The sequence below is a fragment of the Ammodytes marinus genome, assembly GCF_949987685.1.
Source record: "Ammodytes marinus genome assembly, chromosome: 19".
NCBI classification, from domain to species: domain Eukaryota; kingdom Metazoa; phylum Chordata; class Actinopteri; order Uranoscopiformes; family Ammodytidae; genus Ammodytes; species Ammodytes marinus.
The window spans coordinates 16,796,552-16,815,467 of NC_137223.1; the positions used below are offsets into that span (position 1 = coordinate 16,796,552).

The window sequence follows — 18,916 nt, forward strand, 5'->3', positions numbered from 1 at the left end:
CAGATATGTCGCGATACTGACTACAAGCTACACACTGGTATTAAAGTCACGAAAAGATGAGCCATCACGGGATTAAAATAATACAACAAACAGCGAGAAGTCTGGAAGAACTTTGCCCAACTGTGCCAAAACTTTGATAGACTACAAACCAAATCACTTCCCATTGTTTTACCCACCACTATTGCCATTGGACGCGTTTTTTTCTTCCTCTGGAGCAGTCCAGTCTGATGAATTCACCGAAAAAAGACGGAGATGATGATGTGCCCGTTAAAGACCCGGTAAAATACGGCGAGTTGGTCATTTTGGGGTAAGTTTGTTAAAACCTTAGCCCATAGTAGTGTTGTGTAGGACGGAGAAACGCTCCCGGAGGCAAATTAACGTTATAATTATAGCGGCATCATCAGCGCAATAAACCAAGAGATGACGTGTGATTTTAGGCTTTAATCCACCGCTCTTCAAAATGATACCCTCTAAATCGTCCTTTTATGGATAGTGAATTAATTCACAATAGTAACACGTATTAGCTTAAATTCTCCATTCCCCGTACACTCTCGTCGTATACCACCGGTCTGTGGCTGTGTGTAGTAATGTTACAAACTACCGTAACTTTATGTTTCAAACGAAAGCCTTTTCTCTGAAACTGTGCCGCCGTGTTGTTCATGTGTTTTGCGTTTTGAGTGTACAAGGTTGAAAATTCTGCTATGGCAATGGCACATAAGGCTAGCCTACTACGGATGTAGCCGCTTTTTTCATCAATGGTTGTAGTGGGGGGCAAGGCAAAGCAGCGGCGCTGGATTGCTCAGGCTGAAAATCCCAATGATGTCATACTATGCTGTATCATCTGTGATTGCTAAAAGTAGAACTCAGGATGATATCATTCTCTGGGAAAATATATGAACAGATCTTGCTCATATTTATTCATCATAAAGCCTCTTATTGTATTACTAATTAATAAACGTCGCAGCTATCTGACCATACATGCCAAGGGGAGGAGTAGAACGAGGATGAGTAGGAGGAGAAAAGCCCCTCTACATCAGCAGCACACAGTGTAGGCAGGATGTGCTGATGACAGCCACCAGCTTCCACAGCATTTCCACCCCTGCAGCTCCAGCACACTGTGCAGGGTCTGCAGGGAGCAGAAATGCCACAACACACACACACTCATGCCCAGTCACATCCAGGCTCACGCGGCGGGCCTCCCCTCTCGCCCTGCAGAGCTTCCTGTGTATGCCAAAGATAACTGACCTAATGGCCTATCTCTTCCCCTCTGGCTCAACATGGAGTGAGGAGACTGTGGCCCGCCTGCATTGGAATACTGATTAGTCCACCCCCTCCTGACATGTGACTGTTTGAACAGAGCAGCCTTTTACACTCTCAAATCAGAATAAGGAAGTGATTTAAGGCCTGTCTTGAGTTCTTGGCCATGCAACTTAAAATGTAAGCGTGGTTTGTAAAGTGCGCCATAATGTTTAGTGTGCTTAAATGAGGATGGAAAAAATCGTTTGCATTTATCTCACTTTAAAACTGTGGTTAAGGTCTGGTTTGAGTGTGTTTTGTTGGGGTGATGATGGCCACAGGCTATTAAAGGTATCATATTGATGTTTTTTGGGCTCAGTAATGTGGGAAAAGTAGAAATTGCTACAACTGAAAAGGCTGCCTGCTGTTATTGCTCGTACTCCAATTCAGTTTATTCAACAAGGGGACAGTGCAAATTAATAAAACATCTGATCGTATACATAGGTTCAGAATGCAGGAATCAGCCTAAAGGCTCATTTTCATATGGAGTCCCCTGGCCTTGATGTTAAAAGTCGTTTTAAAATACAAATAAACAAAAAGAGAGAGGACAAAGAAAATAGAACACAAGCCAGAGCAGAACTTTGCTCAAAACAAGACCCAGCACGGAACCAAACGGATTACCAACAAAACAAAGCACACCCTGTTGTTTTACACCGTAAAACAACAGGGCAAAGACTACAAAGATTAGAACACATACAGCTGTTTAGAGAGCACTTTATTAAAACATGGCTTATATTATGTTCAAATTCCACACAGTTTACATAACTACATGATGCAATGTCAATATTTACATTATTACAATCCCAGATCACCCACGCAGATTAATGGAATTTATCAGGATTAAGTTAATCTGTACAGTAGTAGCAGGTAACTTCCATGGCATACGCCCAGTGTCAGAACAGGCTGTTCTTTCTTCTGCTTCCTGTCAAATATCATATTTTCCTGGCCTGTGTTGTGCGTGTGTGGTTTAACTTTGCATCTGTCAGCTCTGACATTCACATGACCAAATCATCAGTGTGGTCGATGGTCTACTTGACTGCAGGCCATGTAATCTTTGCAGTGGCTGCCTGCCATCGCTCTTGTCTTTTCCTTAGTTAGCCTGGACACTATGTGCAGAGCTGCACTGTCCATGGGCCCAGACCAAAGCTTAGCCCATTCCCAAACACCAACGTGCACCGTGTATTTAGGGCTCCTGCACCTTTAGGTCTCACCCCTAACCTCCTCTGAACTGTGTCTCTCTGTCGCATTCCGCCTTCCCTTCGCTGCCAGCCTCCTGGTGTTTTGCTGAGTGCTGACTTTCTCACAGGCATGCAGGCCTCCTTGGTGGCTCGCCCGCCCTCAACAAAAATAAACCCAGCGTCGAGGGGCAGAAGGCGTGAATATTTCATATTGTGCTTTATGGTGCGCACACATGCGTAATGCAGGCCAGCCCACTGTCCTGGCAACTCGTACATTGTGGAGCCGCTCTCTTCCACTAGTTTTTAGTACCCTCAACCCTCTCTCAGCCTGGTCTCTCCCTGCTTCCTGCCCTGTTTTATTTAATTGATTTAGCTTCATCTTTTTCCAACTCGAATACTCATGATAGCCCCTATCTTCTCTTCTGTCTCTCCTTGTGTCAAGGCGCAAGCTACCTTTTCCCTTTTTATGAGCGGATTTTCTCATAGTCATATTTTACATCGTCTGCTTTTTAACCAGACCCAGGTAGCACTGAGTTATCCTCAACTAACAATAGATAACAAGAGGCATCTAAAGCTTCAAAGCAGATTTTGAATAGATCTAAAACACAATGTTTAGATTTGTTTCTTACATACCATGGAGATTGTTTTGGTTGATCTCCAATAATAACACCTAACTGTTTGTGTTTGATCACCACGACTCTGTGAAACAGGGTATACAGGGTGAAACGTTTCTTTTTAGTAAGGTATTGTAAGACATGTCATTTACCTCTCAAATAAGATTAACTTGTGAATACTTTATCTAAAATGTTGTTTTAAGTAGTTAGTGAAAGCCAAACGTATTACATGTTCAGAATTTATGTAAGTCTCGTTTTGACCAACCCAAATGTATTCAGTTTATCATAGAAGACCAATACATCTGCCAAATGTTTTTATTTATTTAAGAGGCTTAAATCGATCAGGTGTTATACTACTGCTTAGAAAGGAGTGGACTTCAATTATAATCAAACACAGTTATATTGCACAACCCCTTGAAAGCAGGCCATGCTTTCTTTGGCCTGCGCTGCTTCACCATGACACAGATATGAATAGAGCCAGAGCAGATGCCCTCTGATCTGATCAAGTCTGAAGGCCAGCAAAGACAGTTTATTGTCGCCCACAGAGTCGCGGTATTCTCTCAGTAGTTGTTAATGACAACCATGCCTTGCCGCTGATAAGAGAAAAGCCTAAAAGTAGCAGACTACCCCCTGCATGAACCCAACTGATGTTCCAAAATTGAGATCAAAGCCAGTGTTTTAAGTCAGCAAACTGAGATCATCTTATAAAAAGTGTTTCTATTTAATTATATATAAAAAACTCAAGGTCTAATATGTTCCACTCTAGTGAGAGGAATCAGATTGTTCCTGTCTGTTTCTATTAATGAACACAAACCTCCGAAGCAGTGTGCAGAATCCTAATTACAATGGCTGCTCAAGGCTATGTGGGTAATGATGTTGTGCGATGGTGCCGTTAAAATGATTCTGCCCTTCTGTGTAAAAAAAAACGGTCAGATAAAGAGCGAGCTGCCCCTTTACTAAGCATGAGCACAAGCTGAGTGAGTGAGATCAAGTGGTAGTTGTCCTTTTCATTGGGGTTCGGCAGTTTAGTGTGAATCACAAGTGTGCGGCTTCAATTAATTTCAAAAGGATTCTGCTGTAATCTAACCGCAAAGATGCACAAAAGCATTTGAGCCTACACTCTAATTGCTGTTTTGTTTTTTCTCTCTGCAACATCTGTTGCATTTTATTTATAGCTTTCGTTTTCCCACAAGAGATGACGAATGATAAGTACAGTATGCAGAAAGTGAGATTACAGTGTTCCTCCAATCATGCAATTGCAAGGATATATATATATATATATATATATATATATATAATATATATACACATATACAGTGCTTTGCAACAGTATTCATAACCCTTGACATTTTCCACATTTTGTCACGTTACAACCATACACGTACATTTATTTTATTGGGATTTGATGTGATACACCAACACAAAGTGCCGCGTCATTGTGAAGTGGAATCAAAATTAAACATGGGTTGATATTTCTTTTATAAATAAAAAACTGAAAAATGTGACATGCAAAAGTATTCAGCCCCCCGAGTCAATACTTTGTAAAACCACCTATCACTGCAATTACAGCTGCAAATCTATTGGGGTATGTCTATACCAGCTTTGCACATCTAGAGACATTTTGACATTTTTGCCCATTCTTCTTTTCCAATCCATTGTAGATCTGGCTGTATGTTTAGGGTCGTTGTCCTGCTAGAAGGTGAAACTCTGCCCAAGTCTCAAGTCTTTTACAGACTCTAACAGGTTTTCTGTCCTGTATTTGGCTCCATCTATCTTCCCATCAACTCTGACCAGCTTCCCTGTCCCTGCTGAAGAAAAGCATTCCCACTGCATGATGCTGCCACCACCATGTTTCACGGTGGGGATGGTGTGTTCAGGGTGATGTGCAGTGTACATTTTCACAATAAAATAAATGTACGTGTGTGGTTGTAACGTGACCAAATGTAGAACATTTCAAGGGGTATGAATACTTTTGCAAGGCACTGCAGTAACAAAAAGAAGATCAAGTGGAATGAACATGTGTGGTGATTTATACGTGTCGTTGTAAATTGTATTCTAGTCTAGATAAGTTGGGTGTGAGTGTGTGTGTGTGTGGGTGCTCATGTTCGCTCTCCTATTTTTCATCCTGTACTTTTTTGTTTTGTTTGCCTTTCTCCAGGTACAATGGCTCTCTTCCAAGCGGTGACCGTGGGCGACGAAAGAGCCGCTTTGCTCTCTACCGAAGGGCCAAAGCCAACGGCGTCAAACCCAGCGCTGTGCACATCCTCAACACGCCACAGGACAGCAAGGTACATGCGCGTGCGTGCGTGCGTGCGTGCGTACGTGTGTGTGTGTTATATTAGTTTCCTTCCTGTGACTCCATGTTGTCTGTTAAAAATGAGCCAGAGGAAGGCTGACTAAGCATGATGACTTGTGTATGTGGAATGTTCATCCTGTGTGTGTGCGCGTGTTACTTTGATATATGAGCTGTAGAGAAAATTAAAGAATTTTCCAGACGACGAGTGCATCATCTCTTGCTTGTTGCCGTTGTTGTTACAGGCCGTCCACAGCAGGGGGCAGCACAGCATCTCTTTCACTCTGTCCCGCAACCAGACAGTGGTGGTGGAGTACTGCCATGACAACAACACAGACATGTTCCAGGTATAGTCACACGGCACAAATGAAAAGAAGAAAAACTAAAAAACAGGGTCAGCTTCCTCATGCATCCTTCTCATAATAATGGCTCCTTTCAACTAAAATAATCCTCGATTCCCAAAATATGCTGTTATATAATGTCATCAAAGGAATTTCTACAGTAGGCTGATTATATAGGTTCAGAACCATTTTAGAATAATGACGTGTGTGGAAAATCTCCAAGAAAGCATTTTTTTTCAAACAAACTTTGACTCTTTCTATAGTATCATAGATCTATTTCATTTCCAAAAACGTATGATTCACTCAAAGCATGCATGGCAATAAATGCCACAGTTATAATTGGAACAAAATTCTTTAGGTTGTGAAAAATCCTACATAAGGATAGCTTGAATCTCAACCTATATTTTTAGATGTACAAACATTGTTTTAAAGAGATGTACTATCCAGGAATGTCTTTCTCTGTGCTGAACCCTGCAGATCGGACGCTCCACAGAAAGTCCCATTGACTTTGTGGTGACAGACACGTCCGGTGGGGGGAAGGAGGGAGAGGACCCCTCCGTTGCTCCTAGCACCATCTCACGCTTTGCCTGCCGAGTGGTGTGCGAACGCAACCCACCTTACACTGCACGCATCTACGCCGCTGGCTTTGACTCTTCCAAAAATATCTTCTTAGGGGTGAGTAGATCCAACCGACAAAAAGTTTATAATAAAGATTCTATTTTTGGAATCTGTTAAATACATTTAAAGGTAGAGTCAGCAATTCTGGCACTTGCTTGTTGTCCAAATCACTTTTAGTCGAAATAAGTTAATACCTCCTAACAGTCTGCTACCTGTCTGTACTATGTTTGCGCCAAAAAAAAATCCAGTGTTAATACACGGCCTAGGCTCTGAAAACAAGCATGTTGCTAGCTATGTTGGGCCCCCTTTGTTTACATACCATTTGTTTACACAGCAGTTTACAGCGTCTAGGCTGTGTATTAACACCAGATTTGTTCCAGCACCCACACAGTACGGACGGGTAGCAGATTGTGAGGAATTATTCAATTATTTTAACAAATTTGTATTTTGACAACAAGCATTCTACATGTTTTATTTATTTTAATCAAATTAGATTATGAATCATTTACATGCCTTCATGTCGGTGCCACCACAGGAGAAAGCAACCAAATGGAAAAACCCTGATGGGCATATGGACGGCCTGACCACCAACGGTGTGCTAGTGATGCATCCAGAGGGGTTCCCAGAGGATCCCAAGCAGGGTCTGTGGAGGGAGATCTCTGTCTGTGGGGATGTCTACGCCCTGCGGGAGACGCGCTCTGGACCCAGCAGGGGGAAACTGGTGAGCCACTGTTAGCTTGATTAAAGCATCTATGTTGCTCCCTGGCCCCATAAAGATTGTGAGATTAAGTTTTGTTGTGATTGTACTCATTGTGTCTGTCCTCTGGCAGGCTGAGGGCGAGAGCAGTGCGCTACGTGACGGTTCTCTGGTTGACCTGTGTGGGGCCACCTTGCTGTGGCGCACCGGAGAGGGGCTGATGCGCGCTCCCACCCTGCGTCACCTGGAAGCACTTCGCCAGGAGCTCAACGCCTCCCGTCCACAGTGTCCTGTTGGCCTCAGCACACTGGCCTTCCCCAGCCTGCCACGCAGCCACAGGTTGGATCTGTTTAAAATAATATCAGGATTTTTCTATTGGTCTGTTCTGTACACCTGGCATCTATTGCGTGTCTGTCCGTCCTGGGAGAGGGGTTCCATTTTTTTCTCCCCGTTAAAGTTATTTCTTTTTTGCTGGTAGTTTTCTTAAGTCAAGCTTAGGGTCTTAGGGCAGAGGGTGCGGCACTGCCATATTGTGTATGTACGGACTGTAAAGCCCACTAAGGCTAATGGCTCTTATGATGAAATGGGGCTATATAAGACAAACTGATGTTGATCTGGATTCATCTTTGGTTTCCTGCCTAATAAAGAATATATGCCCTCTGCAATGGCAATGTTTAAAAAACTCTCTGTGTTACCCCCAGCCTTGAAGAGCGCCAGCCCTGGGTCTACCTCGCCTGCGGCCATGTCCATGGACGCCACGACTGGGGCCAGAGGTCGGAGGGCGTGCAGATGCCGGGGGAGGGCGAGGCCTCCACCACCCGCCGTGAATGTCCCCTGTGCCGGACGGTGGGCCCCTACGTGCCCCTGTGGCTGGGCTGTGAGCCGGCGGTGTACGTGGACGCCGGAGCTCCCACCCACGGCTTTGTGCCGTGCGGCCACGTGGCCTCAGAGAGGACAGCCAGGTACTGGGCTGAGACCCCGCTCCCCCACGGGACGCACGCCTTCAGACCCATCTGCCCCTTCTGCTCCACAGCCCTCAGCACCCCCGGCTGGACCAGGCTCATCTTCCAGGGCCCCATCGACTAGTCCAGCCCCCCCTACCTCCTCCTATAACCTACAACTGTCACAGTAAACAGAACGATGCTTGAGCTCCGCTCATGTTGCCAACGTTGATCGGTATTCAGTATTGGATAGGTCATGATTAGGAGAGAGCTTGTCATTATCACATTATAGAAGCGTTTGTGTTCTTCTGTCAAGACACACACAGTCTGCGTGTATAACAACCTCTGTCAAACGTTGAAACTGAACGCAGCTCAAGGCAGAATAATCTCTCCCCTTGTTTATCCTTTGATGCTTGTTGATTGGTGTAGGAGCTGGAGAAAAGGTGAAAAAAAAAATCAGTATTTACTCCCAAGTTTTACATTACTGTATGATTCTGCTGCTTTTCATTCCAACCACACACTTTTTATATCCACAACTTCAACAAGAGAGGGTTTCTCATAGGTAAAATTGTATACACCCAAGAGCTCAAACAATGCTGCTTGACCCCTTTTCATACAATTAATAAATTTCACTCCACCATCGAATGACACAACTTTCCATCAATCAAATACCACATCATAGGAAACAAACATATCTAAATCACTTAAAATTTCTCAGAAGCCATGTAGGAAATGTTGCTCTTTTTTGCACATGAGCACATAGGGAGCGGCTTTTTTGCTCAGTCGATTTGTTGCAGCGTCTTACATGTCTGCAGCATCTGTGTGTCCTTAACTCTGTGAAACGTCACCTTTTGCACTTCACGGCCGGATATCCAACCACTTTTTATTTTATTTCTAAAACATTTTTATCACCAAAACAGTTGAACTCATATTGCCCTAGCTCCTTCGAAAAAACACCTTACCCTTATTTTTACATTAGGTCTATATGACTTAACATGATTAAAATCAGGATGTTCTTTGAGTTGGTGCAGTTTCATTAATGAGATCCCTTGTGTAGAATTATGTTGGAATGAAAACCTGCAGAGTCTTTGATTATCTCCGAAAGTACCAGAAGGGAACTCTACACACTCGTATAACCTTACCACAATGAATTCACCTGGTGAGGTTGCAGCTTATCCTGATTAGCAAGCAGACGGAGGGTAAGCCAGGGCTGGGAATGAAACTGGGTAAACTCCACTCCATAACTCTCTACAGCAATAATAGCACTCCCATAGATAAGCTAGATGTTGCGCTTTGTTTGGCCAAGTGTCGGGTCAGCGGTCACCTCAGACACGGCTGAAATGGTTTCCAGGTTAAGGGTTGACCAGAGGCGTTTTCAACATCAGGATTTGTTTTATGTTTGAACAGTGATCTAATTGTGTGTGTGATGTAACCAAAGCACTAGAATTTAAGTGATAGAACACCTGTATTTAAATTTCAGATGCGTTAAAAACAGCCTAACCATGCTGACTAAACTGAGCGTGCTGATGAGAAACACAACAGCCGACGTAACAGAACATAGTGCAGCGCTCCTGTTGTGTGGCTTTGAACACACCTTTGGTTACTGGACAAATGCTAAACAGGGTCCATGTTAGTGTGGCAGTGTCGAAAAGGTTTGACCTTGTATAGCCTCAAAAAGATAACACTTTTTTTTTGTTCTAAAGAAAACTATTTTGTTAGGAAATGGGGAGGGATTTATTGGGGGGGGGAGGAATTCTTTAAGATGTTCAGTGTTAAAAAATAACAAAACAAAAAAACTATTTTTCTAACTGATAATTGGTTTAAGTCAACTTGTGTTGCTCAGTGTAAGCAAGTTCTGTAAGTTTCTGAATATTACCGTGTGGTAGATCTAGGAGAGTGAGCTTGTGAGTGAGAAAAAAACATTGCCAACACTGTGTCTAACAAACACACTTAACACACTGCTACCGCGAAAACATTGCCCAGACAATGAATGTAGCCAAATACTCAGGCTATATTTAGCCTTCCCTGGTGCTCATATTGAATGGTCTATATTGTGATACTATTTTTGTAACTGAATATTATGGTGTAGCTCGGTGTACTTGCTCGAGAAAGTTGGATGATGATTTCAATAATAGCCTCAAGTGTGGAAGAAGTATAACTGATAACACTCACGCTCACATGGAAATCGTGTCTAGCTTGCATGTGCTGAACGTACACATACAGTATGTACACTACACGTACACGTAACTAGAAAAACTTTGCACGGTTGATTGCCAACCTGTTATTCAAGGCCGACATTATTTGTCACAGACCAAGATGTCTTCCGAGTCCTCGGCATTTATTTTATTTTTTGTTGAAGGGTTTTCTTTTTGTATTTCTGGAAGACCTCTCCAAAAGAAAAAAAGATAGTGGAGATGGCATTTAAAGCAAAATCCTCATACTTGATAGACGCGTGACGTTGGTGAATGAGTCCCATCGAGTCCCACTTTGTACCACTATGCTAATATTTTTCACCAATCCAACTGACTGCAGAAGCATGTCCATGTCGACACTCGTTCTCATTTTGTATTTAGACCCGTCATGGGACATTTCTAGCTCTTTAAAGTCAGCCTGCTGTTTTTCAAAATACTTTTCGCCTGAAGTCTAAGCACGAGCTTTAAATTCCCTACAGTGCGGTGGATAATTGATGTGGTGATGATAATTACTGTAGCTCAGGATTAGTGTTTTCAGGTTCACAGCAGGCAAGGCCTCAAGAAATGACATTAGATGTGAGAGTAATCATCTAAAGTTAAGGCCAAATGATAGAGGACATACAGTAGGGTAGATCACCACAGGTCTAGGGTCAGACACATACAGTACGGGTCGTAATTAAAAAGGGGTTCCAGTGAAATGGGCATCTCGAAGCATACCAAATCCAGTGAATCCTGCTTTTGAAGATCATATATACAAGACTTAACGTAACACCATTGACATGTGGATGGAAGAACAGTTGTAGCACCCTCATTTGCTTCTAGAACTAAAATATTTATTCTACATGAATTTTTCTTAAGTTTTTCTTTGTTTTTGTTCATTTGAAACATCATGGGTTTGTAGGTGTCCATATGCAATTTCCTTTACCTATTCATTTTTATTATTTAATTATTATTTTTATTTTTTTGATTTCAGTAGTCTGTATTTTTTCAGATACTGTATTTTAGCATGGCATTATGTTGTTTATTACTACAAATAACACAGTAGCTCTTTCCTAACTTTATTCATTTTAAATCATGTATCAATTGAGCTTCATTCCCCATGGCGAAAACCTCAACTTATGAACTCGTCTCGTCGTAGGTGAGTGAGTAGCTGACACATACAGCGTCAAAACCTCAGTTAACAATGCATTCCTTTAAAAACGTCCGTGTTATGTACAGCTATTTTGTATTATTTTATATCATACTCTTCTGTAATCGTCCGGTGCACAGACAATCGCTATACACATGTCAATAAACCTGTTAAAAAGCTCAATTTGCTCTGTTTCTCTGGTTTTTGAATGTCTTCTACAGGCTATCAGCTAGAATTCAAGAGGTTTACATTCCATGTGCTTGTGCCAGCAGAGGGCGCTGTCTACCAAGCTCCAAAGTTGACATCGGGTTCCACAGAAACCATAGGTATAAAACACACACAAACACAGTATGCACACTGTGAGGAGGTTACTCTGCGCTTGCATCACCTCTTTAAAAATAACCGTTTTAATGAGCAGTTTTGGCAGTCATTATCATCACCATGCAGATGTGATAAGAAGCCAAAAAAAAACGTCTACAGACTTACAGAAAGATTGATTTTAAAATAGCATTTTAAAGGACTTTAATTTGGTCCTTTGCGAATGATTCAGGATGCCTGCTGAAAGACCGGCTAAGAGTGGTGTTATTCAGAAGTTTGTTCAAAAATGTTTTCATTCGCTAGAGCCCATGGGGATGTTTTTTTCTTTTAAAGATTATGAAGCCTATTTCATGGGTAGCCTATTTAATCTCTTCCAAAGCATGAGAGGGAGAAAACCTTCAGCCTGCTAAAACTAAGGGGAGGTCGTATGAGCTAAGTAAGCTCTGGACTGGTATGTTAAGATTTAGGTTTAGGCGACGGTATAATTTATATCGAACGTTTGAGTCTTTCAACGCATTTGGCTGGATAGCTTTTTATTATACATTTAGCTAAAATATTTCGAACCATTTTTCAGTTTTCATTGCTCTCACAACGGTAAACTTTAATGTAAAGGTTGACATCTTAAAGCATGTTACCACATCCAGCGTTCCAATCCCCATACTATATACTATTTAGTATTCCAAAAAAAGATTTAGGATGTCCTAATACATGCACGTCAACTGTAGTAGGCCTATGCTGAACATACATAAATGCCCCACCAACGGCATTTTGGAGTATTTGTCTTTATTCTTGACATCTCTCAACATAATGGAATACAATCTTCCTTATCTGATTTGTTTCTCTCCTGTCTCTGGCTCTAAAACTCTTCTGTACTTTAGTATAGTGTAGTAAAAAGAAAGCGTATGTGATTTGGAACGCAGAGACAGTTTACAGTTTAGTTCAGCATTTTTTCTTCTATCACATTCAAAACACAGAAGTCTATTATATTGATTAAGAGTTAATACATTATACAAAATAACAATAACTATTAAAGCTGCACCTATCAATATTGTTGTTTAAACTACTGCTAGGCTACATATAGCCTAAGTAACTTTGTAATATGAAAGTGGTGAGTGTATAATTAAGTAGCCTAGTTCTACGGGCCCTCAAGTATTGAGGGCCTGTAACTTATTGTTATCCACTATACTTTTCCTTATTATTTCTTCCGCCACATTTTCTATCTCTATCTCCTCCCACACCGTTTCACTTAGAAATGCGAAAATTTCACAGAACGTGCGTCCCCATTCCACGGGGTTTTATCCCGTTTTTTGATTTTCCACAAGGGGGCGCTGTTATGAAGTCCCGACTGAAAAAACTTTGAGAGGACATGCAGCATGCCCCGCACACCGTACCGTAAGTCCGATTCACTTGAAATTTCTCACACAGGTGTATGTTAGGGTGCTCTACAAAAAAGCCTCTGGGAGCATATAAATCCGCCTGGGAGTATAGGCCTACTTTTCACTAATTAGCATAAACTAAAAAACAGGGTTTTAACCACAACATCTCAAATTTCACTCTATCGACAACCATTTCTCACGAGGCTTCGCGGGACTATGATAAACATGTCCCTTAAATTTAAAATAGCTTGAAAAACATGGCAGCCATTGACCAAAACTTTTACGCAGGGGCGGGGCTTATAAGCAAATTGGCCGAGATTAACTCATAGGGGGCGCCACAAATGCGAAAACCATAATTCAAAAATGCAATTTTTGAAAAGCCACGCCCCTTTCCGCGTACTCTGATTGACTTGAAATGTCTTACACATGTACAGCTCGTAGTGCTCTACAATAAAGCCTCTTGGACCATAGGGGTCAGCCATCGTTTTTTTTACATCCTAAATTTGCATGACCTGATATACAAATCTACTTTGTTTATTTCCAACCTATCACCACCAAATTGTGTACACAGCATCAGGGGGCCGACATGCACATGTATATACAGTTTTAGCGAGATAGCTCAAAAAACATGGCCGCTGTTGACCAAAATGTCTTCGCAAGAGCTGCCCTTTGCTCCTGATTTGCCATGACAGCAACCTTCAATTGGATACAACTTGCGACTCGAGTTTGGAAAGCGCACAGCGGCGGTTCATATACCGGGGGCTTGTACTTTTAAAATCTCTGCGGGATTTTCTAGTTATCACTTCACTTCATTTTCAGTGTTTTAACATCTTTTAGCTCATTGTTTTGGTTTTACAGACTGCAAACTCTACTGTTTTGGTTCACTCTCACGGTTCTCATCAACCTTGATTCCTCTTTTCCTCCCACAAGTAGAAACAGATTACTCCTTCTTGAAGCTATGTCATGTTTCAGTTACCTGAGGCAAAAAAAAATAGTAGTCATTTTCTAATAATTGAACGCAAAATAGTTTTTAAATGGTTTGTGTTCCTACATTCATTTGTGTTTAATCACAACAAAATCTGGGACATGAAATATTCCATCAGAGGGAGGGAACGCTGATGGGGGCCAAGCAGCTCTTCCTTGCCCTGAAGCTCCCTGGTAGGTTGATACACCCATGCTCTCTCTCTCTCTCTCTCTCTCTCTCTCTCTCTCTCTCTCTCTCTCTCTCTCTCTCTCTCTCTCTCTCTCTCTCTCTGTTTGTCATGGGACCTAGCATAGATGATGGAGGCAGGGTTTAGCAATACAGTTCAATTCTCAGTGGAGGGATTTGTAGTTTTTGATCCCAGCTAATTAATGTGAAACCCTCAGTGGGGAGTAATGGGTATCTGTGAGGGGGAGTTTGAGGGGGACTGTGCTTGTGTGTGTGTGTGTGTGTGTGTGTGTGTGTGTGTGTGTGTGTGTGTGTGTGTGTGTGTGTGTGTTTGCACGCATATGTGTGTGTGTGTGTGTGTGTGTGTGTGTGTGTGTGTGTGTGTGTGTGTGTGTGTTTGCACGCATATGTGTGTGTGTGTGTGTGTGTTTGTGTGTGCTTGCATGTACACACAGATACAGTAGAGGAGCATGTGAGGGCATCTGAGTTGGTGTGTGTGTGTTTTTGTGTGTGAGTGTTAATCAACGACTCAGAAATCTTCCTCTCCCTGTAGCTCTCGACAGACTCACTGTGGAGGTTCACGCCATTGTTTCATCAATCCACCCATTAACTACAAACACTGGGAAACTTTAATTAAGCCCGGGCCAGAGACGATTAATTAACTTTAAGACTTTCAGTTCTCTTTTCTTCCCTTCTTCACATTCCATAAGTCAACGTGCCATAGGAAGAGTTAATTTAGCCACATCATTTACAAATCCAATTAAAGGCAATATTATGGCACCACAAGCTGCTGTCCTGTGTTCTCTAGTCTTATAAGACTATTTCTCTTTTGTGTCTTTGAATTCCAGCACACGTAAGCTGAGCTGAGTGTATTAAACAGGGGTTAATGCCTGTAATAAGTTTGATTATTTTATGGAGTTTAGTATGCTGTGTTATCCTGTTAGGGAGGTGATGTTGTGGCAGTTGGTAATCAAGAAAGGTTTTTGTCACACGCAACTGTTCGGAGGAAAGGCCCAACCTGGATGTGACGATCTCACTGTCATATACAGTTCACTTAAGCCTTTAGGAATATAATTTCTTACTGTGGTAAACAGAGCAAACTCACATTTTACCTTTCACTTCAAATACTTATTAGTATAGCTAGTGCTTATATCTCCTCTAAATTAATCCGGGAATTCACAAATGGTGATTTTAGGCAATACAAGTTTGAATTTGATGTATATTTAATGTAAACAAATATTTAAAGGTTTCTGTATGTCTCTGCCAAGACTTTATTCCTGGCAGTGTGGTGAATGCAGAATTAAGGCCTGTGGGGGTCAATTGTACAAAAGTATAATTTAAGTACAGACCTATACATATTGGATAGGCCTACATGACGAATGTGAGTTCAATACAATCACAGTGTTGTGATTTACATCAGACCCGTCTTCATGTGTAAAACACCTTCAATAAATTAATGTTTAGTTCTTGTTTTGGTTGCTTTTGGTTTAAATTCTCAGAGACAGGCCAACTGTTTGACAGCAGGATTAATAGGCTTACAAATAATACCATATTGTCACTATATGATAACACTGAAAGTCAATAAACATTAATAGGCCTAATAAATATAAGTTTATTTAGATGTGCAGGCAACCACCAAGGCAAATTCCTGTGTAGTCTTAGGGTTATTCCTACTGCTGTAGCCTACATCTGGAATAAAGTGATTCTGCTTCTGACAGTGGGGAAGCCCCGCCCACTGGCAGCCAACCTGCCTTGTGGCACGAGACCTTATATATTTTTTTCAAATGCGCAATTTTCTTTACCTGAAATAACTGCGGTAGGTTTCTCTTATGGTTTCTCTCAATTAACTAAACATTTAGAAAAAGTATTTCGGCGTTTTTACAAAAAGAATAGCCTATTTAAGTATAAATTAACATTGCTTTTCCTCATACACCTTAATCCTGGAACTTGTAAATTCCAAACAGCTAACATTACCTAGCCTGGCTAGCTTAAATGCATGGACTCGGTTTGTAGGCAGAGCTATTATGAGTCATGACGGTTCGGTTTCTTGTATTGTTGTCTCATTATGGCTTTTATAGGCCTGAATCACAGCCCTACACCCGTTTTATAGCAGAAAAGTTGTGGTTATTTTGTTTTCAACTACACATGACTTCCTATTCCCTTTAGTTTTTTTCTGACTCTGATTTGATCAATTCTCCACTCTGCATGTGCTCTACTTTTATGTTTCATACAGGTCCTCTTCCTTTTTGTTTGCCATTCTAGAAACGACACTAACAATGGTGCTGTTTATGGTTTCAATTATGGTTCCTATTTCTGCTCATTTTTGCTGTTGAAACCGAGCAAATTAGTTTTTCATGTCCCCCATTTTGATGAGGGAGTTGCTCGTGCTGTGGCATCCCTCTCCTCCAAACTGAATGAATATAGGCCAAACACTCCTCTGTTCCCAATTTCCTCCCTGACATTGCAGCTTGCGCTGAGCGTGACCAATAGAAGCCCAGAGGAGGCATCTCTGTAATTCCCTGTAAATTACAACTAATGTTGATGGTTATTTCCCCTCATTACTTTGTGTCTTTGAGGGGGGGCCGGGGCTGTCAGTGGGACTCGGTTTATATTGTTCTCTCTCTCTGCTATCCCCTCACAGTTGCAAAATCCTAAGTGTTCCTCTTTTCTTTGCCTTCCTCTCCTCAGCACCTTCAGCAGTCAGGGATGAGCACTCTCCTCTCATGGCTGTTTCAAGTACCCAGTCAATTAACGTTGCATGGTAGGTGAGAGCCATTTTGAAAACATTTCTCATTACACCCCTTATCACTGGGGCACATGGGGGGGGGGGGGGGGTCGACGACGTGAAACAAATTGCAGGGGTGAAGGAGAAACGAGGAGTGAGGGAGCGAAGGCTGGCGACATCAAAGTGTTCCCACCCTATTTAAACTGAGTGATCTTGTGCGAGAGATCCCCACTACGTAAAGATTAACCCCATCCTCCCCCTCACACACACACACACACACACCGAGCTAATAACACACACACATACTCTTAGATGTATGTGTCAGGGGTTAATGACTGAGGATGAAGACACTGGGGGGGTGGGAGGGGTGTGCCTGCAAATGCATGATGTGTGTGTGTGTTGCCGTGTTTGTTTGTATGCATTGCCTACAACCATGCAACAAGGCTGTTTGTGTGTAGAAGTAGACTGGGGAAGAGAGGCAGAGAGAGACACACAAGTGGGGAGGTATAGATCACACAGTTGCGAACAAGGCTCAGTTTCATCTCAAACCGACGGTCTTGACATGTTACAAATCCCAGCAGCAGCAGCAGCAGCACCGAACAGACCTGCCAGCACTCCTCAGGAAAAGACTCATGAACACACACACACACACACACACACACACACACACACACACACACACACACACACACACACACACACACACAGGGAGAGGCTGTCTAATAGTTGATCTGTTGCCTGTTTCCTTGTCTTTTAGCTTAATGTTAGTACATTGTATTTTTACGTTGTATGTGTTTTCATGAGATGAGCCATTCATTTCCTGTTGTGTGTTTTCTGAGTGTGTAGGAATGTTTCTCTATCTTTTTGCTCCCTTCATGGTAGAGTGTGTGTGACTTGGTGTCTTCCCCAAGTTTTCTTTCAGAATGTGGGTGTGAGTTTGTGTGTGCGCCCGCTCAAATCCCGCCTGGTGGATTAGTGACGTCGACGGGACTCACCCTCTCCCTCTGATAAGGCCACGCGCCGCTGCCTCCCGCTCTCTGCTCCCCGCGCTCAATTTCAGATAGTGCTAATGGAATCTGTCCTGCACGATTGTAATGCGAGCGAGACTCATTTTCCACGGAGCTTGGAGCTGTCAGCTTGGCAGGACTGTTGGGAGGGTTCGGGAGGAGTTGGAGAAGGAGGAGGGGAGAGCCAACCAAGAGAGGGTTGATGGGGGGGACGAAGGAAGGGAGGCTGATGATGAGGGGGTTTGTGTGTGTGTGTGTGTGTGTGTGTGTGTGTGTGTGTGTGTGTGTGTGTGTGTGTGTGTGTGTGTTTGTGTGTGTGTGTGTGTGTGTGTGTGTGTGTGTGTGTGTGTGTGTCTGACGTGTGGTATGGAAGGCCTAATGTAGCTTCCAACACATTTCACATCATGGACCCTAGCCTACCTGCACACACACAAACACAAACATCTTCAGGTCTACACAACGCAGTCGGCATAAAGTGGCTGAAGGTGGAGTTCCCCAAATAGCATACTTAGTTGTCTAGCTAGGCAGATGTTGCCATTGGTTTGAAGTGTCAAGGTTTTGAGATGTCAACAGTTTTCATGGGAACTGTTTTATTTTTTCAGTTCTTTGGATATCCAGACTAGAGTATTTGAAAGACACATTGCTGTTGCATTTTTCAAATATCCCTGAATAGAAGGGAGAGAGGGCACAGTGTGCACTTGGTCCGAGCAGCACCGGGATGCGTAAAGGTCCAGGCAGGGAGTGCTGTAAAGCTTCTCCTTCCTTTAGTGCGTTTCCTTTTTCTGATCTCCTTACTTTTTTTGAGTAGGAGCATTGCTTTATGGAATTTGTGGTCCCTTTATTGAATGCTCTGGCAAGTCTGCATACTAATTAGCACAATAGTCATCCAAGTTTTTTTTAAAATTAGTTTATTATTGTTGCTAGTATGTTCACGTCACTTCCTGATTGCCTGCATCATTCTGGCGCGAAAGTAGGGGGCAGGCTGTAGCAAATCCATAATATTTAGTATTATAAAACAAATGTATGTGGAATTGTAACTGT

At 42.4% G+C, this 18,916-nt stretch overlaps 1 protein-coding gene across 1 annotated transcript; it reads left to right on the plus strand.

Moving 5' to 3' along the window:
* Positions 1-9,703, plus strand: LOC307265856 (E3 ubiquitin-protein ligase pellino homolog 2). Its single transcript, XM_080047682.1, has 7 exons — positions 1-307; positions 5,247-5,376; positions 5,627-5,728; positions 6,200-6,397; positions 6,876-7,061; positions 7,171-7,376; positions 7,739-9,703. Exons 1-7 carry the CDS (start codon positions 228-230, stop codon positions 8,121-8,123), a joined length of 1,287 nt encoding a protein of 428 aa, XP_079903808.1. The 5' UTR covers positions 1-227; the 3' UTR covers positions 8,124-9,703.
* Positions 9,704-18,916: the final 9,213 nt, after the last annotated feature.